Source organism: Oncorhynchus kisutch, linkage group LG18 (assembly GCF_002021735.2).
Source record: "Oncorhynchus kisutch isolate 150728-3 linkage group LG18, Okis_V2, whole genome shotgun sequence".
NCBI lineage: Eukaryota > Metazoa > Chordata > Actinopteri > Salmoniformes > Salmonidae > Oncorhynchus > Oncorhynchus kisutch.
Window position 1 is genome coordinate 34,610,737 of NC_034191.2, and position 25,711 is coordinate 34,636,447.

At 43.2% G+C, this 25,711-nt stretch overlaps 1 protein-coding gene across 2 annotated transcripts in view; it reads left to right on the forward strand.

Moving 5' to 3' along the window:
• LOC109909387 (sortilin-related receptor) overlaps positions 1–25,711 on the forward strand; it is a 71,681-nt gene that overhangs the window by 6,956 nt on the left and 39,014 nt on the right. For both annotated transcript variants that reach the window (XM_031795865.1, XM_031795867.1), the window contains exons 2-6: positions 6,769–6,885; positions 8,494–8,628; positions 11,144–11,305; positions 11,773–11,840; positions 13,689–13,869. In XM_031795865.1, coding sequence (XP_031651725.1) covers positions 6,769–6,885; positions 8,494–8,628; positions 11,144–11,305; positions 11,773–11,840; positions 13,689–13,869 — 663 coding nt within the window. The remainder of the gene's footprint in view (positions 1–6,768; positions 6,886–8,493; positions 8,629–11,143; positions 11,306–11,772; positions 11,841–13,688; positions 13,870–25,711) is intronic.

The window sequence follows — 25,711 nt, forward strand, 5'->3', positions numbered from 1 at the left end:
TCAATCAGTATTTGGTAGCATTGCCTTTAATTGTTTAACTTGGGTCAAATGTTTCAGGTAGCCTTCCAAAAGCTTCCCACAATAAGTTGGGTGAATTTTGGCCCATTCCTCCTGACAGAGCTGGTGTAACTGTGTCAGGTTTGTATGCCTCCTTGCTCGCACACGCTTTTTCAGTTCAGCCCACAAGTTTTCTATGGGATTGAGGTCAGGGCTTTGTGATGGCCACTCCAATACCTTGACTTTGTTGTCCTTAAGCCATTTTGTCACAACTTTGGAAGTATGCTTGGGGTCATTGTCCATTTGGAAGACCCATTTGCGACCAAGCTTGAACTTCCTGAGTGATATCTTGAGATGTTGCTTCAATATATCCACATACTTTTCCATCTTCATGATGCCGTCTATTTTGTGAAGTGCACCAGTCCCTCCTGCAAAAAAGCACTCCCAAAGCATGAAGCTGTCACCACCGTGCTTCATGGTTGGGATGGTGTTCTTCATCTTGCAAGCTCTCACTTTTCCCTCCAAACATAATGAGGGTCATTATGACCAAACAGTTCTATTTTTGTTTCATCAGACCAGAGGACAGTTTCTCCAAAAAGTATTATCTTTGCTCCTATATGCAGTTGTAATCCGTAGTCTGGCTTTTTTTTATGGTAGTTTTGGAGCACTGGCTTCCTCCTTGCTGAGTGGCCTTTCAGATTATGTTGATATATGACTTGTTTTACTGTGGATGTAGATACTTTTGTACCTGTTTCCTTCAGGATCTTCACAGGGTCCTTTTGCTGCTGTTCTGGGATTGATTTGCACTTTTCACACTAAAGTACGTTCATCTCTAGGAGACAGAATGTTTCTTCTTCCTGAGTGGTATGATGGCTGCGTGGTCTCATGGTGTTTATACTTGCGTGCTATTGTTTGTACAGATGAACATGGTACCTTCAGGTGTTTGGAAATTGCTCCCAAGGATGAACCAGACTTGTGGAGGTGTACAATTTTTATTCTGAGGTCTTGGCTGATTTTCCTTCCCATTTTCCCAAAGAGGCAGTGAGTTTGAAGGTAGGCCTTGAAATACATCCACAGGTACACTCAAATAATGTCAATGAACCTGTCAGAGGCTTCTAAAGCCATGACATCATATTGTGGAATTTTCCAAGCTGTTTAAAGGCACAGTCAACTTAGTGTATGTAAACTTCTGACCCAGTGGAATTGTGATACAGTGAATTATAAGTGAAATAATCTGTCTGTAAACAATTGTTGGAAAAATAACTTGTGTCATGCACAAAGTAGATGTCCTAACTGACTTGCCAAAACTATAGTTTGTTAACAAGAAATTTGTGGAGTGGTTGAAAAACGAGTTTTAATGACTCCAACCTAAGTGTATGTAAACTTTCGACTTCAACTGTACTATAAATCACCTGGAGCTGAATGAATGTTTGTGCTGAACCAACTTAACCTTCCAAGGAACGAACACACCACACACACAGCTACAGTACAAGTCCAAAGTTTGGACACGCCTACTCATTCCAGGGTTTTTCTTTTGTTTTTACTGTTTTCTAAATTGTAGAATAACAGTGAAGACATCACAACTATGAAATAACACATGGAATCATGTGGTAACCAAAAAGGTGTTAAACAAATCAAAATATATTTTGGATTCTTCAAAGTAGCCACCCTTTGCCTTCATGACAGCTTTTTATACTCTTGGCATTCTCTCAACCAGCTTAATGAGGAATGCTTTTCCAACAGTCTTGAAGGAGTTACCAAATATGCTGAGCACTTTTTGGCTGCTTTTCGTTCACTCTGCGGTCCAACTCATCCCAAACCATCTTATTGGGTTGAGGTTGGGTGATTGTGGAGGCCAGGTCATCTGATACTGCACTCCATCAGTACTCTCCTTGGTCAAATAGCCCTTACACAGCCTGGTGGTGGGTTTGGGGTCACTGGCCTGTTGAAAAACAGTCCCACTAAGCGCAAACCAGATGGGGTGGCGTATCGCTGCAGAATGCACACCATCACACCTCCTCCATGCTTCGCGGTGGGAACCACACGTGCAGAGATCATCCGTTCACCTACTCTACATCTCACAATGACACGGCAGTTGGAACCAAAAATCTCAATTTTGGACTCATCAGACCAAAGGACAGATTTCCACTGGTCTAATGTTCATTGCTCATGTTTCTTGGCCCAAGCAAGTCTCTTATTCTTATTGGTGTCCTTTAGTAGTGGTTTCTTTGCAGCAATTCGACCACGAAGGCCTGATTCACACATTCTCCTCTGAACATTTTGATGTTGAGATGTGTCTGTTACTTGAACACTGTGAAGCATTTATTTGGGCTGTAATCTGAGGTGCAGTTAACTCTAAGTAACCCTGGGTCTTCCTTTCTTGTGTCGGTCATCATGAGAGCCAGTTTCAACATAGCGCTTGATGGATTTTGCGACTGCACTTGAAGAAACTTTCAAAGTTTTGACATTTTCTGAATTGAATGACCTTCATGTCTTGATTTAATGGTGGACTGTTGTTTCTCTTTGCTTATATGAGCTGTTCTTGCCATAATATGGACATAGTCCTATTTGGTAAAATACCATCTTCTGTACACCACCCACACCCCTACTTTGTTACAACTGATTGGCTCAAACTCATTAAGTTGTTAAAAGTACATTTGTGGAATTTCTTTCCAAGGCACACCTGTTAATTGAAATGCATTCCAGGTGTCTACCTCGTGAAGATGGTTGAGAGAATGACAAGAGTGTGCAAAGCGGTCGTCAAGGCAAAGGGTGGCTACTTTGAAAATTCTCAAATAAGAAATATGTTTTGATTTGTTTAACACTTTTTTGGTTACTACATGATTCCATATGTGTTATTTCATTAGTTTTGATTTCTTCACTATTATTCTACAATGTAGAAAATAGTCAAATAAAGAAAACCCTTTGAATGAGTAGGTGTGTCCAAACCCTTTGAATGAGTAGGTGTGTCCGAACCCTTTGAATGAGTAGGTGTGTCCGAACCCTTTGAATGAGTAGGTGTGTCCGAACCCTTTGAATGAGTAGGTGTGTCCAAACTTTTGACCGGTACTGTATATCTTTTTGTGGACCAACAATTGATTCCCATTCAAAATCCTATTTTCCCTGACCCTAACCTTAATCCCTAACCCAAACTCTAATCCTAAACATAACCCCTATGTCTAAAATTGTGGATCTGCAAAATGTTCCTCACTTCTCTGAATTTGTGTTGGTTTACTAAAGTGAATAATTCTGGTACTCACAAGTATAGTAAAATGTGTACGCACACACACACCAAGTTCACTTCAAGTCTCACTTCAAGCTTGTTTCTCACATTTTACCCCAAAAGAATGTGCCAGGCACTCACTAATGTTTTGCTGGCTGGCTACTCTTCAGCTGGCAACAGCATTGAGACATTCACCATGATCTGCCATGTTAACCCACTTATCATTCAGCCTTGTGAAGAAGGACTCTCTAGTCTCTGTCAAGGAGCCCACTTCAGAGATTCCACAGAGCAGGGCAGCCCTTTTATTTAACATAGCCGAGCCCAGACTACACCATGGGGAGATAAACATCTAGCCTATAAGACATTTACATCAGGTCCTGTCGCAGCTAGCTGGCCATCATCCAGTGTGTGTGTGTGTATGTGTGTGTATGTATGTATATATATTAAATAATGTGTGGCATGACTGTCACAGAGGACAGTGGCTCGATTGTGCTGCATCCAGCCAAAAATACACACGGGTAGTTTGAAAATGCAAATTTATCATTGGCGGTTCAGCGCCGCTCCAACAGTGACACTCTTTCAGCCGTGGTTCATTATGCTCTCTTGAATATTGAAGGAAAACACGATGGGGGAGATGTATACTCACCCTATTTGACTGGATTTTGTTCTTTGCTTGTTGTTGTTGAGGAAACCGATTTGACGTAGTCGCGCCAGGGTCGCGTTTAGTAGGGCACAAAACCATTTTGCCACTGTAAAAGAAAAGGAGCGTTTCTTGGACATGTTCAGGTATTAGCCAACCTCCCTGTTTCACTAATTTCAAATCAATTTCTCTCCACTGAACACAACCATGCTTCTCAAAGAAAGGAGGGTACATGAGAAGAGAAAAGGAGAGAATGTTGTTTTTGGTACCACAAAAGTGTCTCCTGGCTTTTGTAAAGCATGGTTTGCATACTTCCTTTTCCATTCTGATGATGTTTTGCAACTGATATTAATCTAGCTTCGCCCGGTTAGTGCAAAAGGAGCATGAGCCTTGAGCTATGGACAGATTAATTTACTGTTCCTTCAAGGTTTGGCCAAGTCTATAAAAAAATAAGTAAATAAATAAAGGAGAAATGGGCCTGCATTCTTCCTGACTTGGTGTTGAATAATTTTGGCTTGTCTGGTGATACCAGAGCTTACGTCAATGCACTAATGCAAAGGAATTTGTATTGTTAGAATCCCTGGGACTTGCTTGGTGAAGACTGCTGGTTGTCTTTTTTATGTACAGGGTCACTTCTTTCTTTGCAACTTTCTATCCTCTAACTAGCATACTATCAATCATGACTATCTATGCTAAAAATCATTTGGCAGTGTTAAACAGGACGCTATTATCAAAGTTAGGCACATTTTCGGGCCCAACATTTACCTCTGTGAGGCCTCTGTGGCCTCTGTGACATCAGAGACTTCCGGGAACGCTTACGAAACAGACCAAACAGACCAGGCTGGTATTTGGGGTTTGAGAAGTCAATGACCGAAGTGAAAATTTCTTCCTTACTTGTTAATTTTCTCAATCTAAAGGCAAAACCTAGATCCGAGCCAATGTCTTAAGTAGTTAAATGTTATTATTCCAACCTTATGAAAGTGACAAACTGACACGTTTTCATTTTTGTCAAAAACAACTCTATATCGAAGGAGTGCCTTTGATTTGGCCTGCACATGCTCAGTTTGGCACGAGACGCCCATTCGACTCGATTACGTGTTTCTACGCATGAGCTTTGCTCGCCAACGTCGCCATGACATCGCCTACAAGTGTGATCAGGGATTTATTTTGGAGAAGCAGTTATAGCCTCTTCATGCTGCACTGTCTTTGGTAATAACGTCAATCACTTGCAAGACCACAAGCAATAGGAGATGCCATTGTGCTCGAGGTAGCCCAAATGTCTACACACAAAGACTTTAAAGACACAGTGATTAGACCTATTATTAATGAATCATAAACCTAAATAGAAGGCAGTTACAGTCAGTCCCATCTACCCTAAAAGCTGTGTTGTGAGATTTAGCGAATGGTAGCCAGGCCTTTTGGGACCAAACGGACAACAGTGAGTTTATGAGGCCCTAACCCCAAGCATAGTCCAATGCTTCATGTAGCTGGAGATGGTTTGAGTGACGCTCACGTCATTACCTGTTAATGGTTGATTTGTAATTGAGCGCGGCGAGATTAATAGATTGTGTCTCACGATGCCATTTGCAGCAGTTTACCAGTGCCATCACTCTCCCGATTCAGCTGTGTCAGGAGGACCACGCCGGCACCCTTTTACATGGTCGGCGGGCAACGAGGCTTAAACGGCTCTGAGATTTCCCGCAGAGTCATCTCAGCCTTGAAGACGGCCTTGCCTTTGACTCAGCTGACCTCCTGGGATGTGTTCAGTAGGGCCCACCATAGTGAAAATGTTTTAACACGTTCTGAATGAGCGTTTCTTATTAGACAAGTCCCGTTAGTAGAAGTGTTCTTCTACTATTTTGGAACTCTGATCTCAGCGAATGAGAATGTTATTACATGGAATGGGTTACTGTATTACAATGTTCCTGCTGAAATCATGCTTATACACACACAACAAACCCTTGCAGGCTGTTTTGTAGCAATTTGCGGCAGAAATCACATTCCATTACTAAGTCTACAAGCCGTAGTACCAATAGTGGGTGTAAAGTTACCACTGAAAGAAGAGGAATGTCTGTTCATCATTTAGACAGAAATTACAGTCTTTGTGTTGTCAACAGTGCAAGTCTGTAGAAATACTGTAGTAAAGGGAGAAAACCGAGCTTTTCAAAGAGCCACAGCCCCCTGCAGAATGATAAATGAAGAATGAGAGAGAGGAGCGCTCGGATGAGAGGCAATGGCAGTGGGAATTAAAATGACATACTTTTTTGTGGACTCACACTTCACAGATCTTAATGTCAGAGCTGCACCAATGGAGCGTTGGCATTTGTTTGACCTGTGCCTTCTGCTTTTACACTACTACATCTACCACAAGCACTTAGTATAGCAGCATTGTGTTGTTTCAATGGACACAGTGAAGGCCTCTGAAAGTGGGCGATGTGAGGTAAAGCTGCTCACTGCTTGTTCTCTCGCACACTGTCTCTCTCACTCACACACACACACACAGATAGGAGCCTTTAGCCAGGTGCTCCTCACAAGGTCATAACAATAAGACCACAAAGTCCGTTGCCATAGTAACATGCGCCAGTGAGCTTAACTGGTTAAAAGGATGAATAAAGAAAAGCACAACAGCCCTGTTCAATACACCAGACACAGCCAGGCAAGGTACAGCAACCTTTCACTGATTTCTACCAGCTAAGCAGGTGCTGCGAACCCTGCAAAATCATTACAATGTCGATCTGATAATAGCATTTCATAACACATTTGATATGGTCCAAGGATGTTTATCTGATATAAAAGCCTCTGTAATTTATCAGATAGTCGCTTAATTCATTGGACTCTGAGTTGAGCTGCATTTTGACCAAACAGAACAAAAATACAACAGGTCAGTTGAATGTTCTTTTCTTTGCAGGCCAACCTGAACGATTCCCACAACCAGATGGTGGTGCACTGGGCCGGGGAGAAGAGCAATGTCATTGTGGCGCTGGCCAGAGACAGTGTCGGAGCCGCAGGTCCCAAGACTAGCTCGGTGAGTACACAGTAGTACACTTCCTGCGCATACAGTAGTACACTTCCTGCGCATACAGTAGTACACTTTCTGTAAGTACAGTAGTACACTTCCTCTGTGTACCGGAATACACTACCTGTGACTACAGTAGAACACTTCCTGCGAGTACAGTAGTATACTTCCCGTGAGCACACTAATGTAGTAGCCTACATTTCCTGTAAGTACAGTAACATACTTTCTGTGTTGGATGGTGATCCACAATTGCACAAAAATACCATATCCATGAACCTATCCACCACCACATAGCCTGACGCCTACATGTTGTTTTGAACCACTTTTGAATCTTCTTCCCTCTCAATTCACATTTCCCTCTATTCAGATAACACACATAGGATTCTGCCATTTCAAATGTAGACTCCTTTGTTCGAGTTACCATGGCAGAAATGGTAGTGCCATGTTAACCACAGTTTGACTGTGTCATGTTGTCTTTGTGTATCCATGTGTGTTTGTGTGCGTGCATGCATGTGTGTTTGTGTGCGTGCATGCATGTGGGTTTCTGTGCGTGCATGCATGCATGTGTGTTTGTGTGCGCGCATCCATGTGCGTTGTGTGCGTGCATGCATGTGTGTTTGTGTGCGTGCATGCATGTGTGTTTGTGTGCGCGGGCCACCCATCTGGTCAGTGACAGTGACAGGCCACGTGTTGTCAGTGCTGCGGGGCCCGGACCTGTTCTCCTGTGCCAAGGAGATGGCACCGTGGCCTGCCAGCCGGCCGTGTGCTTCCTCTCCTCTCACAGATCAGATTCACTGAGCCACGGATGAATCCCTCCATCTGTTACACCACCAAAATAGTTCTCTCTCTACTCTGTCTTCTTTTGATGTTATCAGCTCCCTGTCCTGCCTGTTACTCACACTCAGCTTACAGTAACCCAAGCACCTCCCACTGCTTTTGTGCACAGTGTAAGAAGGACCTCCTGCGCTCCTCAAGGGGTTAATGAAATTAACTTTAGATGTAATGCCATTTGCAAAACAAAGTGTTTGATACTAAACCGCAGAGATACCACTGGTGAAGGACAGTTTATTTGTACAAGAATTGTAAGTTTTGTGTATCTCTCCGCTCCCAGTTCAGTACGCTCCTCGATATATAACTTCCAGCCAGCATTGTGGATTCAGTGGTCTTTGTGTGCTGTTCTCTGTGGTCTGAGATCCTTGGTCTTTGGCACTCTGACGGGAATCTGAGAGCTCTGACCTCACTCGTATATTGTCTTTGGTAGAATCTGCAGGACAGGAGGGAACAGAACGGAACACTAAACTCTCTAGTCACTTAACATGGACAAAGCTTTTTCCCAAGTATTGTGTTTCTCTCCGTAGATAAAGTCTGTAGCTGGAAAGTCTAGCTACTGCCTAAATGCTTTGATTCCTTTTACTGAGTCAGTTAATGGCCTCCCTCCCAATACACCCATTCTAAAATGATTTTGTCCTCTACAAGAAATGTCCTTCATCAAAAATCATTTTTCCTGTCCAAAAAGCATCACAACAAAAAGAACAGCGATAGTGGATTTAATTTGTTTACCATGTACTGTGACTTCCATGTTCTCACCTCGTTCCTCTCTCCTCTGTCACATGGTAGGTGTACGTGTCTTATGACTATGGAACCAGCTTCTCCCCCATCTCAGAGAGGTTTCAGCTGAGTGGGGAGATTGAGAAAGAGGGGAACAAGCAGGTCATCTCCCAGTTCTACCACAGCCCCGCTGACAATAAGAGGGTAAGTGGCTGAAGACCATAGAGGTACGTACACTGAGTGTACGAAGCATTAGGAACACCTTCATAATATTGAGTCACATCCCCTTTGGCCCTCAGAACAACCTCAATTCGTCAAGCATGGACTCTACAAGGTGTCGAAAGTGTTCCACAGGTATGCTGGCCCATGTTGTCTCCAATGCTTCCCACAATTGTCAATTTGGCTGGATGTCCTTTGGGTGGAGGACCATTCTTAATACACACAGGAAACTGTTGAGCATGAAAAACCCAGCAGTGTTGCAGTTCTCGGCACACTCAAACCGGTGCGCCTGGCACCTACTACCATACCCCGTTTAAAGGCCCTTAAATGTTTAGTCTTGCCCATTCACCTTCTGAATGGCTCACATACACAATCCATGTCTCAATTGTTTCAAGGCTTAAAATCCTTCTTTAACCTGTCTCCTCCCCTTCATCTACACTGATTGAAGTGGATTTAACTTCATAGACTGACCAGGTGAAAGCTATGTCATGTTTTGTCTACTCAGTGTACAGTATGATAAGACACACTGTATTAAGACCTTTCTCTATATCGAAGACTGCCCTGATAGGAGTTGTATTATGTTTTCTAAGTTTGAGTGTATAGCTCTTTTTCGTTTGTTCTCCCATCTCCGCACAACCAGCGCAAGGCACATAACATTATTGAGCTTGTTGTTTATTAGGGTTGATTTACCTGTATAGTGTGTGTGTGTGTGTGTGTGTGTGTGTGTGCTTGTGTACATGCGTAGTTATCAGTCATGAGCTCGAGATTGTTCGATGCAGTGCCTTGAGGTGTGGTGCGGTGCAGTGTTCGATTATGTCTCATTGTGTGCCGGTGAGTCATAGCCCTGGGCCCCGCCCCCAGCCGTTCCCCCTGGCACTCAGCCCAGTGGAGGTTATTGCAAGGTGTAAGGGTGCATGGGAAACGTAGTTTGTTCCATTAGCAGGCAGGCATTCGCATGTGGCCTGCCTTGTGAGCCCTGCAGGCTTGGGCCATCAATCTGCAGACAGGTGGACTCCAGAGAGCGAGGTAGGGCGGCCTGGTATAACAGCTGGAGGACTCCACCCTCTCAGTCTGCAACATGTTCCCAACATCATGGAGATGGTTACGATGGGAAATGAGTGGTTTCTTCTCATCTGCACATTGAGCTGTGAGCTTTCCCTTTTGAATTCAGGGCCCGTATTTAGCAAGCTTCTCAGAGTAGGAGTACAGATCTAGGATCAGTTCCTCTCTGTCCATAATACCACTTAGGTCTGACTGGTTACGGATCTGCCTATTTAAAAGAAAGATTCACCCATTTTGAATGTTTTATTTTTTTTGCATCTCTGACCGATGTTCTATTCCCGGGGTCATTTCATGTTTCCATGTGTACAAGTATTCACACTCACTGAGTCAATACATGTTACAATCACCTCTGGCATCGATTACAGCTTTCAGTCTTTCTGGGTAAGTCTCTAAGAGCTTTGCACACCTAGATTGTTCAGTATTTGCACATTATTCTTTTTATTTTATTCTTCAAGCTCTGTCAAGTTGGTTGTTGATCATAGCTAGACAGCCATTTTCAAGTCTTGCCACATATTTTCAAGCCGATTTGAAGTCAAAGCTGTAACTTGACCACTCATGAACATGCAATGTCCTCTTCAAGTGTATATTTGGTCTTGTGAGTTAGGTTATTGTCCTTCTGAAAGGTGAATTTGTCTTCCAGTGTCTGGAAAGCAGACTGAACCAGGTTTTCCTCTAGAATTTTGCCTGTGCTTTGCTCTATTAATTTGATTTTTATCGTAAAAAATAATCTATAGTCCTTGCTAATGGCAAGCATACCCATAACATTATGCAGCCACCACCATGCTTGAAAATATGAAGAGCGGTACTCCGTGTTGTGTTGGATTTACCCCAAACATAACGATTTGTATTTAGGGCATAAAGTTAATTTCTTTGCCACATATTTTGCAGTTTTACTTTAGTGCCTTATTGCAAACAGGATGCAATCTTTTTGGAAAATGTATTCTGTACAGGCTTCCTCCTTTGTCATTTAGGTTAGTATTGTGGAGTAACTACAATGTTGTTGTTCCATCCTCAGTTTTCTCCTATCACAGCCATTAAAGTCACCATTGGCCTCATGGTGGAATTCATGTCATACACTATTACTGTCATACACTATTACTGAGTGAGTCCATGCAATTTATGACTTGTTCAGCACATTTTTACTCCTGAACTTATTTAGAGAGATATTTGGAGGTGAGATATTAGGCCGGTTCTTACTATTCTAGTTTGTTGAAATCAGTCAGACTTGACGTTTTAGCAGGTTTATTCAGTTTAGAAAGTTGCAGGTACAAATACAAATGCTATGTATAGAGCAAGAATGATTCTCTGTTCTACAGGAAAGAATGTCCTATCTCTTCTACACAATATATTTCTATCTTAACATTCCTTAACACTCCTAAACAGACCCCAGTGGGTATTTAGCCTAATCTTGGCCCGTCTTGTCCTTCTCTTGTTCCAGTACCTCTTTGCAGACAGCACCAACAGCTACCTCTGGAACTCCTTTGACTTCTGCAAGACCATCCAGGGGTTCTCCATCCCCTTCAAGCCCACAGACCTGCTGCTGCACAGCAAGAGGGCCAACCTGGTCCTGGGCTATGACAGCTCCCACCCCAACAAACAGGTACTCAACTGACTGCTATAGAACTGACTGCTATAGAAATGGAGATCTTTGTGCAGGAGGTGTCTATTATGATGATCAGTGCTTTGCCTGTAGCTCTGTGGCACCATTTTGGTTTGGGGTTAGATGCCTATGTGGACTAATGGCTCTGCTCCATACGCTGGATTGCCATACTATAGCCCACAGCATTTGGTTTATAATACAGTGTTCTCGAGAAACACAGCCAATATTTCATAATGCAAATAGTAATTAAATGTTACAGCTGCATATACTAAACTGTCTCTCTGAAAAACACAATACATTTTGTGGAATTTTTCCTAACTACTTATTCACGTTTCAGCTTAACAGAAATGATGGAAAACGGTTAACTCAAACATTCTGCCAGTTCTATGCAGCCTGGAGTCAACATGTGCAAATGAGCCCCTGACCTACATTTACTCCCCACCCCCCCGCCTCTGTTATTTTTGCAGCTATGGAAATCTGATGATTTTGGAGAGACATGGGTGTTGATCCAAGAGCACGTGAAGGCCTATTTCTGGTAAGATCAATGCCCCTGTGATTGTGTGAGGAGAGGCAGAACGTACAGTCATCAGTATAACCAATTGTCGATGTTGAGTACCAGACTGTCTGCAAAACATTAAAGCATCGGTCTGGGGATGGGTGGGATGTGCGTGTGTGTCTTCATTTCCTGTTTACTTCCTGTTTTTCTGTGACTGCCTGCCTCCTCCATCATCTGGCCCTCACTAGACCTTAATGTCTTCCGATTTCTGTCTGCTTACCAAGCATGCAGCTCGCCAGCTAACCCCCTGCCTCTCCAAGTTAAATATATAGATTAGATTGGCCCTTGTAATTTATTTTTTATTTTTTCACCTTTATTTAACCAGGTAGGCTAGTTGAGAACAAGTTCTCATTTGCAACTGCGACCTGGCCAAGATAAAGCAAAGCAGTGTGAACAGACAACACAGAGTTACACATGGAGTAAACAAGTCAATAACACAGTAGAAAAAAAAGAGAGTCTATATACATTGTGTGCAAAAGGCATGAGGAGGTAGGCGAATAATTACAATTTTGCAGATTAACACTGGAGTAATAAATGATCAGATGGTCATGTACAGGTGGAGATATTGGTGTGCAAAAGAGCAGAAAAGTAAATAAATATAAACAGTATGGGGATGAGGTAGGTAAAATTGGGTGGGCTATTTACCGATAGACTATGTACAGCTGCAGCGATCGGTTAGCTGCTCAGATAGCAGATGTTTGAAGTTGGTGAGGGAGATAAGTCTCCAACTTCAGCGATTTTTGCAATTCGTTCCAGTCACAGGCAGCAGAGAACTGGAACGAAAGGCGGCCAAATGAGGTGTTGCGAGCGCGTGCTACGGGTGGGTGTTGCCATCGTGACCAGTGAACTGAGATAAGGCGGAGCTTTACCTAGCATGGACTTGTAGATGACCTGGAGCCAGTGGGTCTGGCGACGAATATGTAGCGAGGGCCAGCCGACTAGAGCATACAGGTCGCAGTGGTGGGAGGTATAAGGTGCTTTAGTAACAAAACGGATGGCACTGTGATAAACTGCATCCAGTTTGCTGGGTAGAGTATTGGAAGCTATTTTGTAGATGACATCGCCGAAGTTGAGGATTGGTAGGATAGTCAGTTTTTCTAGGGTAAGTTTGGCGGCGTGAGTGAAGGAGGCTTTGTTGCGGAATAGAAAGCCGACTCTAGATTTGATTTTAGATTGGAGATGTTTGATATGAGTCTGAATGACAATGCAAAGAAAATGTCACTACGATCCCTGAGGAAGAGAGAGACCGATTACAAGATTTTTATTTGGGGCTCACTATGTGTGAATGGCTTAATGACTCTGGTAAACACCTAAAGGATTTTGAACCCTGCTATCAATCAGATCTGGGTTCAAATAGTGTTTTAAATCTTTCAAATACTTTGAACGTTTGCTTGAGCCTGCCTGGAGTGCCAGAAGCGCAGAGTTTGCAGAGAAAAGGTCTATCAAGCACATCAAAAACAACAAACTTGCTTAAAACAATCTGAAAACGATGATTGCGACACTTTCAGTGCCATGTGTCTCTCACCACAAATAGTAGGCCTAGGCAGGAGAGTGGCACATTCAAACATAAAACATATTTTCCTTTCAAACCCCATCCATAAAAGATAAAGCCCTGCTTTGGAAGGATTTGACCGATCTGTTAATGATTTAAAGGCATGGATGTGGAGGGTTTAGCTAGGGTTAGACGTCCAGACCATGCTATCTGAATGGGAAGAATTCCAAGGCCCTTGGCCAATAAATTCTTCCAGTTCAGTTCACATGGTCAACAAAGAAAAACTTTTGGCCCTACCTATGTCCCACTTGCGGCTGTTTTCTGCATCTTTCCAGGGGTGTGGAGCCGTACGACTCCCCCACCACGGTGCTGGTCCAGAGGCACGAGCCCCAGGGGGTGTCCAGCATCCTCAGCAGCACCGACTTCTTCCAGAGTGAGCAGAACCGCCGAGTCGTCCTAGAGAGAGTGGACAACTTCCAGCTCCGGGACAAGTACATGTTCGCCACCACTTCCACAGTAAGTGAGGTTGACTTGCAGGGGAAATTATACATGACAGGCATTCTGTTGCTCTTGCAGTGTTGAGAATGCTCATGTTATTATGGAGAGGAATGCCCACATTGATTATTTTAACAACACAAAAATTGGGTGGTCTAACCTTAACTATGTCCTAATACAGTGCCTTCAGAAAGTATTCACACCCTTGACTTTTTCCACATTTTGTTGTTAAAACCTGAAGTGAAAATTGATTAAATAGTGCAATAATAGTGTTAAGCATGTTTTTTTAGGACTACCTCATCTCTGTACACATACAGTTATCTTTAAGGTCCCTCAGACGAGCAGTGAATTTCAACCCAACTACGACCAGAGAGGTTTTTCAATACCTCGCAACGAAGGGCACCTATTGGTAGATGGGTAAAAAATGTATAAAAAAGCAGACATTTAATATCCCTTTGGGCACGGCGAAGTTATTAATTATACTTTGGATGGTGTATCAATATACCCAGTTACTACAAAGATACAGGTGTCCTTACTAACTCAGTTGCCAGTGAGGAAGGAAACCGCTCAGGGATTTCACCAATGGTGACTTTAAAACAGTTACAGATGTTGTGACGTGACCTTCATTAATCTGATGACTGTTATTTATTCAATCCACTAACTATGTTTAATTGTTACCTCATTTAAATGAGTCATGTAACAATGAACTGATTAGGAATTTTGTGCACCACGCAAGAAGTTGTTTAATGAGTTACCATCTCCTGAATTAAACTATATAAGTTGTATATCGATAACAATCATTTATAAATCATTACCTCATATCAGTCTCATTTGGAACGTCGCAGACTTCTTGAATCCGCAAGAACCCCATCCTTTTCTGACTATTCAGAACTAAACAAATGTATTTAATTGTTTATTTAATAACTAACTAGATAGTAATTCCGAATACACATACAGTCATGGCCAAATTTTGAGAATGACACAAATATTAATTTTCACAAAGTTTGCTGCTTCAGTGTCTAGATATTTTTGTCAGAATGTTACTATGTAATACTGAAGTATAATTACAAGCACTTCATAAGTGTCAAAGGCTTTTATTGACAATTACATGAAGTTGATGCAAGGAGTCAATATTTGCAGTGTTGACCCTTCTTTTTCAAGACCTCTGCAATCTGCCCTGGCATGCTGTCAGTTAACTTCTGGGCCACATCCTGACTGATGGCAGCCCATTCTTGCATAATCAATGCTTGGAGTTTGTCAGAATTTGTGGGGTTTTGTTTGTCCACCCGCCTATTGAGGATTGACCACAAGTTCTCTATGGCATTTTAAGGTCTGGGGAGTTTCCTGGCCATGGATCCAACATATTGATGTTTTGTTCCCCGATCCATTTAGTTATCACTTTTGCCTTATGGCAAGGTGCTCCATCATGCTGGAAAAGGCATTGTTCGTCACCAAACTGTTCCTGGATGGTTGGGAGAAGTTGCTCTCTGAGGATGTGTTGGTACCATTCTTTATTCATGGCTGTGTTCTTAGGCAAAATTGTGAGTTAGCCCACTCCCTTGGCTGAGAAGCAACCTCACACATGAATGGTCTCAGGATGCTTTACTGTTGGCATGACACAGGACTGACGGTAGCGCTCACCTTGTCTTCTCCGGACAAGCTTTTTTCCGGATGCCCTAAACAATCGGAGGGGGGATTCATCAGAGAAAATGACTTTACCCCAGTCCTCAGCAGTCCAATCCCTGTACCTTTTGCAGCATATCAGTCTGTCCCTGATGTTTTTCCTGGAGAGAAGTGGCTTCTTTGCTGCCCTTCTTGACACCAGGCCATCCTCCAAAAGTCTTAACCTCACTGTGCATGCAGATGCACTCACACCTGCCTGCTGCCATTCATGAGCAAGCTCTGGTGGTGCCCCACAGCTGAATCAACTTTAGGAGAAGGTCCTGGCTATTGCTGGACTTTTTTTCCCTCCCTAATCTCGTGGTATCCAATTGGTAGTAGTTACAGTCTTGTCTCATCGCTGCAACTCCCGTATGGACTCGGGAGAGGCGAAGGTCGAGAGCCATGCGTCCTCCGAAACACAACCCTACCTAGCCGCACTGCTTCTTGACACAACACACATCCAAACCGGAAGCCAGCTGCACCAATGTGTCGGAGGAAACACCGTACACCTGGCAACCTGGTCAGCGTGCACTGCGCCTGGCCCACCACAGGCGTCACTAGTGCGTGATGAGACGGCCAAAGCCTCCCTAACCCGGACGACGCTGGGCCAATTGTGCGTCGCCCCATGGACCTCCCGGTCGCGGCCAGCAGCGACAGAGCCTGGGCTCGAACCCAGAATCTCTGGTGGCACAGCTAGCACTGCTATGCAGTGCCTTAGACCACTGCGCCACCCGGGAGGCCTTGTTGGACTTTCTTGGGCGCTCTGAAGCCTTCTTCACAACAATTGATCCGCTCTCCTTAAAGTTCTTGATGATCCAATAAATGGTTGATTTAGGTGCAATCTCACTGGCAGCAATATCCTTGCCTGTGAAGCCTTTTTTGTGCAAAGCAATGATAACGGCACGTGTTTCCTTGCAGGTAAGCATGGTTGACAGAGGAAGTGGGGAAAATAGAGAGAGAGGGAGAAAGGGACATTTATCGTGGATACATTCTAGGACTGTTCTCACATTAATCCTATAACTTGCACACGAACTGCCACCCGTTTGGGTAAGAAATGCAATGTATTTATGTGTAGATGTCCTTGTTTGTTGTGTCTCTGTTGAAACCAATCAATCCTTCTATGGGGAATGGCTCGATAATGTAAGGCTCTGATTTTTCACCAGAAGTCGCAATGTCCTTGTCCTGGCTTGGAGTGGAGTGTTTCTTCAGAACAGATACTCAGTGATTGTCTGAGATGGAATTTTCTTCTTTCCCACCTCGTGTCTTTAGTCAAAGTTCTAGGACCACTTTTACATGCCCAGCTGCAGACTGGAGATTTTAATGCCTAGTTTTTATCTTCTTCACCTCGTTTTGAGTTTCTAACCGTTTGTAATGTTTAGCTCATGCTTCACGTCTGCTGGTCTCAAGATTGATTATTCAGGGTTCAGCTCCCGACCACTTTACATGTCACTAGCAACCCGGCAATGTTCGGGTCTGTTGTAAATTTTGTTATCAAGGCTTTTCATCCTCAGGGAAATGGGGTCATTCAATCACGCCGACACGATGTCTGTGCTCACTTGGGGCGTGGCTACTGACTGGGCAAATGTTTATGAAAAACAATTCTCTTTAGAAGACTAAAATCACATTCCTATCTTAAAAAAAAAACTATCATACTTAATCATATATTTTGTATAACATTTAGATGTTAACTTGACACTTTCAGAGTTATTTCTTGATATCATCCTTAATGACATCAAAATAATAAAGAATATGACAATATATATTCTTTAAGTCTCCACTGATCATTCTAAACATTCAGATGTTCCAATGTTCACTTTCTGGGCAAAAAGGTTTTGGGGGCAAAAGTCTTCTGGAGACAAAGCACATTTCTTTCCTGCCTAATTTACGACCGAGTGTTAAGGTGTCAAAACCGGGCCACCCCCCCTTCCCCTCTTCTGTGGGTAAGAGGGTCTGGTTGTTGTCAGCTATTTACCAAGCTGATCTGAGGCCTTTGTGTCATGACTCTCCTGGGTGAGGAACAGAGTTTAATGGCTGTGATAGGAGAAAACTGAGGTTTGATCTACAACATTGTAGTTACCCCACAATACTAACCTAATTGGCAGAGTGAAAAGAAGGCAGCCTGTACAGAATAAAAATATTCCAAAACATACATCCTGTTTGCAACAAGGCACTAAAGTAAAACTGCAAAAAATGTAGCAAAGAAATGAACTTTGTCCTGAAAGCAAAGTGTTATATTTGGGGCAAACACAACACATCACCGAGTACCACTCTTCATATTTTCAAGCATGGTGATGGCTGCATCATGTTATGGTATGCTTGTCGTTGGCAAGGACTAGGGAGAAGAGCTAAGCAGAAGCTAAATCATAGAGTAAAACCTGGTTGTCTGCTTTCCATTAGACACTGGGGAAAAAATTCACCATTCACCAGTACAAAAACCTAAAACACAAGGCCAAATATACACCCTGGTTGCTTACCAAGACAACAGAATGTTCCTAAGTGGCCTAGTTAAAGTTTGACTTAAATTGTCTTAAATCTATGGCAAAACTTGAAAATGGCTGTCTAGCAATGATCAACAACCAACTTGACAGAGCTTGAAGAATAAAATAAAAATAATGATGTGTAAATGTTTTACAATCCTGGTGTGCAAAGCTCTTAGAGACTTACCCAGAAAGACTCACAGCTGTAATCACAGCCAAAGGTGATCTTAACATGTATTGATTCAGGGGTGTGAATACTTATGTAAATTTGATATTTCAGTATTTCTTTTCCAAAAATTGTGCAACAATGTCTACGAACATGTTTTCACTTTGCCTTTATGGGCTATTGTTTGTAGATGGGTGAGACATTTTTTTCAAATATCCAGCGTGCTTTGCCTGGGCGCATGCAGTCCAATAAAGCGTCATACAATGAAAGAGGAACTTAATTATTGACTCCTCCATGAAAAGAGGAATATCTTTTGTTGTGTACACAATGTAGACTGGAGAGACGGGCCATGTCATGTACTGTGGAACACTGGGGTTAATGTAGTCTGATACATACCGATCCCATCAAAACTAGGCTGAGATATTAGTTTGCATTTGATAGCACACATGTCTATTCTGAGCCAATTACGGGTAATGATTTCTGTCTGTGCAAACTCAGTCCTATAGCCCTGAATAACCACGCAGACTCACTGCAGTCAACGCTGTTGTTAAACAGCCATGGCCAAACACACGTATCTGAATCCTGGCATTACTACACACACACATACATATACACACACACACACACACACACACACACACACACACACACACACACACACACACACACACACACACACACACACACACACACACACACACACGTAGCGGAAAGGGGAAAGAGAGAGACTGAAAGTACAATTGCAGAAGACCGCTGTTTGGGGCATTTTCACTATGAGGAAGTGGTGTTTCTGTAAAGAAACTGAATGGAGAGCTGAGGTTCTGCGCTGCTGCTTAGCTTCTTAAACCCCTATAAATATGCACATTGTGTATTGTGAATGTTTGTACGTTGTAACTACCATATCTTTATTCATATCAGTCTCTTACAAATCAATTGACTCAACATTCACAGCTACAAGCATACTTCATAATGTCACACGTAAGTCTCAAGTCTTAACACTCAAGTCCCGAGTCAAGTTCCAAGTCAAGACAGGCAAGTGAGACAAGTCTCAAGTCCTAAACAAGTCATAACGTGCCCTTCACCAAATGTAATAACATTTCATGTTTTTAACAAGAGTAATAGTTAGTATATTACATTTACGCAAATCATGAATGCTTTTAAAAATATCTATATATTTATTACTTTGAAAATACATTTTATATTACCATGGAAATACATGGGAAATATATGGGTAGCCTCTCCCTCTGTGACAGCGGGAGAGCAGAGTATCTGCTGGCCATCCAACATGGCAATTCACATAGAAATACATCACCTACAACAGCCGTTGCCGTGTAGAATAGAGAATCGAGTACAGATCTATGTATTGCATTTCTATCTGTAAGACTGTATCTGAATGCGATGCCTCAGATGAAATAAGCCGCCGTTCTTCATTCATTATCAATGGAGAAAGCTCAAAACTGCGGAGGATAGCAGAGACAGGGATGGTGGGATTTATGTGAAGCATAAACCCAACCAGAGGTTCAAGCACTTGCTGTAATTAGCAGGTTAGGAAGAGTACACAACCATTCTAGGAGGCACTCTGCCACAAATGTGCTCATTTGATCTATTCCAGCTCCAAACAGCGTGGTGGCGAGTCAATCTGCAAATCTAATCTAGGCAAGCAGTGAGGAGCGCACATAACAATACAGGCTCCAGACATCACAAGCAGTGAGGAGCACACATAACAATACACAGGCTCCAGACATCACAAGCAGTGAGGAGCGCACATAACAATACAGGCTCCAGACATCACAAGCAGTGAGGAGCGCACATAACAATACAGGCTCCAGACATCACAAAGAGTGAGGAGCGCACATAACAATACAGGCTCCAGACATCACAAGCAGTGAGGAGCGCACATAACAATACAGGCTCCAGACATCACAAGCAGTGAGTAGCGCACATAACAATACAGGCTCCAGACATCACAAGCAGTGAGGAGCGCACATAACAATACAGGCTCCAGACATCACAAGCAGTGAGGAGCGCACATAACAATACAGGCTCCAGACATCACAAGCCAGGCAAAAAACAACAACCATGAAACAAACAAAGTTACACACACTCATAAACACACAGCCTCGTGTGATGGATAGCTGTCGGCTATATTAGCCACGTTCTTTGTGCAGCTTCAAATGTCGAACAAAGTTGGAAATGGTTGCGCCTCCGTCTGTCATTTTCTTCCCGCATGTTTTGCAAGTTGTAATCCGTTTTTTGTTGATACAGCATCGTCTTTATATCCCAAAATAAATCATTTTGGGTATCATCTTTCCAAGGGCTCCGTCTGAATTCACCTGCCGACGTTACTCTACACTGCCACACACAATTTGATTGGCTGCTGTCCGATTCAAACTGTAATCCGTTAAATGAAGAGTTGATGCGCTGCACACTTTTTTTCATAGCATGATTTTTAATATTTGGGTTTGGGGAGTATCAAGTCAGGTCGAGTCAAAAGGCTCAAGTCCAAGTCAAGTCACGAGTCATTGGTTAAAGTCAAAGTCTTACTCGAGTCCAAGTCATGTGACTCGAGTCCAACACTCTGGTCCCTACTCTCTTTGGGTAAGGCTAGCAGACTTTAACAACACATTTGCATGTCAAATCAAATAAATTTTATTTATATAGCCCTTCGTACATTAGCTGATATCTCAAAGTGCTGTACAGAAACCCAGCCTAAAACCCCAAACAGCAAGCAATGCAGGTGTAGAAGCACGGTGGCTAGGAAAAACTCCCTAGAAAGGCCAAAACCTAGGAAGAAACCTAGAGAGGAACCAGGCTATGTGGGGTGGCCAGTCCTCTTCTGGCTGTGCCGGGTGGAGATTATAACAGAACATGGCCAAGATGTTCAAATGTTCATAAATGACCAGCATGGTCGTATAATAATAAGGCAGAACAGTTGAAACTGGAGCAGCAGCACGGTCAGATGGACTGGGGACAGCAAGGAGTCATCATGTCAGGTAGTCCTGGGGCATGGTCCTAGGGCTCAGGTCCTCCGAGAGAGAGAAAAAAAGAGAGAATTAGAGAGAGCATATGTGGGGTGGCCAGTCCTCTTCTGGCTGTGCCGGGTGGAGATTATAACAGAACATGGCCAAGATGTTCAAATGTTCATGTGACAGAATGCGCTACTATGACGGTCTCCATAGAGGCGAGTGTATGCTTAGGTGGGTCGCTCAGATTGTCAGAACAGTGAAATGGCTTATGTTGTGTCTCGTCTGCGTACCCAACCAACCTGTTGGCCAGCAGCACTCCTGTTGGTCGGTGCTAGAGAGTGCAACTTGTCAGACATGACCGATCTATGTGCTGTTAATGATGTTGTGGTTTGGTTGTTGCTTGGTGTCACTAACCACTCATGCACACACTCATCAGGGTTATGTTGCCCAGTGCTGCTGTGTGCTGCAGTCTCAAGTACTGTTGCTATTCCCAATGGGCTGATTTGTTCCATAGCCAAAGGATAGTACGGTGTGTGTTTTTTTTCTGGCTAGAATTGTATCCCAAGCTATATCATTTCACACTTCCACTCGTAGAAAGTGATATTCACACTTCCATTGTAGATTTGGATTGTTTTTATAGATGGTAATGAGGCTAAATACAAAAAGCTAAACACAAACGAATGGTTGGATTGTAGTTTATGTTAATCAACAACACCATTCACATGAATCCAAAATAGGCAAATTAAAAAACAATATGGAAAACTACACTGAGTGTAGAAAACATTAGGAACACCTTCCTAATATTGAGTTGCACTCCCTTTTGCCCTCAGAACAACCTCAATTCGTTGGGTTATGGACAAAAGCATTTCACAGGGATGCTGGCCCATGTTGACTCCAATGCTTCCCACAGTTGTGTCAGGCTGGCTGGATGTTCTGTGGGTGGTGTACCATTCTTGATACACACAGGAAACTGTTGAGCATGAAAAACCCAGCAGAGTTGCAGTTCTTGACACACTCAAACCGGTGCGTCTGGCACCTTCTACCATACCCTGTTCAAAGGCACTTAAATATTTTGTCTTGCCCATTCACCCTCAGAATGGCACATGTACACAATCCATTTCACAATTGTCTCAAGGCTTAAAAATCCTTCTTTAACCTGTCTCCTCCCCTTCATCTACACTGATTGAAGTGGATTTAACAAGTGACATCAATTAGGGATCATAGCTTTCACCTGGATTCACCTGGTCAGTCTATGTCATGGAAAGAGCAAGTGTTCCTTATGTTTTGTACACTCAGTGAATGTGGTTAAATTAATCACCAGAGCCTTACATTTAATAAATATAAAGCTATGTTAGTTCCTATCTAAGAGCCTCTGTTGTCATATCTTTGCATCATTAGCTTAGGCACTCAGTTAATTAAATACTACAGTCTGTGACCCCACAACCTACAGAGCAGCCCCCCCCCCCCCCCCCCCCAGATACGGTTGAGCAGTGAGCATGTGAAATGCTCAGTGACTCAGCCCAGTCGCAGAGCATTAGCAACACCGTGTCAACGCTAACTCGTCACTTTCACTCACTCTCATCCGTCTCTAGTCATACCCACTACCCAGCCCCTACTAATATCTTCGGCTGGAGCTAATAGGATTACCGTAATGAATATCACGAGCTTTTGGCAGCACCGAGCTTCTTAGGCCAATTAAAAGCTCCCAGAAACGCAGAGTTTTATCCCAGGCCTGACAATATAGATCCCTGAGTAATGATTGATAATCAGACCTTAAGACCTCTACTCCTTTCCATAGTCCTCCGGAAGAAAACTGGCTTAATTCATATAAATGGACGTCAATAAGAGGTTTCTTGGGCTTTTCTTTTTAACACATCTCCTTGTTATTTGCAAGGTGTCTCAGTGGCGACGAGAAGGGGGAGTGTAACAAGATCAAGGACTTCCTTTTCGAATGGTTGCCTGTGCTTTCCCTGATGCGTCAATACCCCCAATGTGTTTAATGTAGCCATAACGGCATAGAGCAGACTAACAACCACATTGAACAGGAGATTGCAATGCCTATTTAAGCTGCTGTTTGGACTTTTTTGTTTCCCCTGTAAAATAGATTTAAGTGTTGCGACACCCAGAGAACAAGACCTAGCTTTATTCCTTTGGGCAGCCATATTGGTCGCAATGGCCCTTAACACTGTAGTGGTCCTTTACCTTCTTCCTTAACGTGTGATGCCAAACCCCACATTTCCCCAGCTCCCACTGCAATGTGTGACGCATCACACACACACACACACACACACACAACAGGGCACTTCGCTGTAAAAAACAATGCGACATGTCCAGGGTGAGAGAAGGAGGGCGGAGATAAACATGCCACTTAAAAGCAATGGGAGGTCTGGGTAATGGCTCTATGTCCCTCAGATTAACAGTTACCTTCTGGCTGGATAAACAAACCACATCGACAGCTCCCATAGGCTCGGCTCTGCAGGAGGACTGGAGAGGACAGGGTTTCATGTGCCCCCCCCACTACTATTCTTCTAGTTTATTGGTTTAGATATAGAATGTGAAAAGGGAGGGGGGTTATCCAAATATCATCATTTGCATAGGAAGCACAGTGCTTCTGTTCTGAGCAGCTAGACTGCTGAAGGTATATACTTGCTATGAATATGTACAGGTGAATCAATTCAATAAGAATGCATGGTGCTCAGTATCTGTTCCTGGTATTTATATTAACATAATGACGCTTCATAATGACTTAACCATCCATCCAACTATCATGAAATTATTATTAAGACACCGTACATTTGTTAAAGCAAGGTTTGATATGAATCCCTGGGGGATAGAATCCATTTTCCACAGATCGTCAGACCTCTCTTCTGTCATGGAAGCCAGTCTAGCTACTGTGGTTGAAATGACCCCCCTGGCCTGCTGTCATTGAAGCATTAAAGCAGTAGTCTTTTCCGAGAATAAGTTTCTCTCCCCTTGGTATTTTCCATGCCCACATTGTGTTGTTGTGGCTGCTTGGCTTTCAGAACACGGCAGACTCTGTCGCGGGGACGGAACGTTAACAGCAACAGTAGATAAATCAATAGGTTGAAAAGCACTGTGAGGACCCAGACTTGCGGACAGACCTGCAGGCAGGCAGACAGACGGACTCACACGCAGGCAGGCACATTGTGTCTCGGGGAACAGGGAGTCACTTTGTTGCGCCTGCTGGGTCATCAGATAAAAGACAGACTACATGACATGAATGCTTGCCTAGATCCATCAGTCATCAGTGGGGGAACTGGGAAAGCTCTCAGTGAGCGCGCATGTTTTGTTTTTATTGATCATCTTGGCTGCCTTGAGGGCGCTCTCTGCTAATCCAAGATGATGCCATGAACCTGATTGCCGTCCTATGCGGTGAATAATTCTGTGATGTTATTGGGGCTCTTATTTGCTGCCTGCTTTCCAACTGTGCACCACTAGTGTAGCTGTGTTTTGCCTGTGTGTGTGTGTTTGTCTGTGTGGCCAGTCAGACTGAAGTATTATTTCAGTGCATTACTGAAGCCATCTGTCCTCTTCATTGTTAGCATCATCGTGTGATTTCTATGTCTGTGTGACACATCTCTTTTCCACAAAGTGTTGGCTGCTCTATGATGTTAACACTGACCTTTGTAGTCATATTTTATATCATTGTTTTGTCCCAGCTCGGTAAAGATACTTGTATTAATCGGTGTGTGTGTGTGTATTGCGTGTGCGTGCGTGCCTCAATAACTACAAATATAATCATATTAAACTGTGTATTTGGCCTCCCTAATAAAGTGTACTCGCTTGACATTTATTACCTGCAGCTTTTAATGAAGAGAATATTTCTGTTAGTTGTTAATGGAGGGTGGAAGGCCAGACAGGCTGTTAGTGGTCCCATCCTGCTGATGTGAGCCTAGCTTAGCCAATCCCTGGGAGGCAGATCACATGGTGTCGGTGTTGCCAGACTGACACGTAAGAGGAGACACATCACTGGCTGCGTCTCAAATGGCACCCTATACAGTGCACTACTTTTGACCAGGCTCCATTAGTCTCTGGTCTAAAGTAGTGCATTTTGTAGGGAATAGGGTGCCATTTGGGATGCAAATAGTGTCTCAGGTCTCTCTGGGGATCCGGAGGGCGGCGAGACTCGGCGCTTTGGTCTTCCTGCTTGTAATTCATTAGAGTACAGCCCCTTTCCCCTCTCTTGAACAAAGTGGTCTCGCTGACATAACAATGAGATTTGGCCTTTGATTGTTCTCATTGGCCCACTGAGCTTACAATCCACCCAACAGTACAGATAGATTCATCACTTGAGTCTTTAAATGCCCTATAAGACCATGGCCAGAGCTTACCCATGATTTTTCACAATTATTTAAGTCAATAAGTCATAGTTTCCACTTCGTGCAAATCCTTGTGAGTGCGGTATCTTTTCCTATGATATGACATACAAATTATTTTCAGCCTACCATTCATTTCAGGGCTGGGGTTTATTTGAATGTTACCACCCACCAGCATAGTGTTGTTTATTATTCAGAAATAGCTGCAAAGTTGCTCCTCTTCGTGACTGAGATGAGCCAAATAGCCTTGTGTTC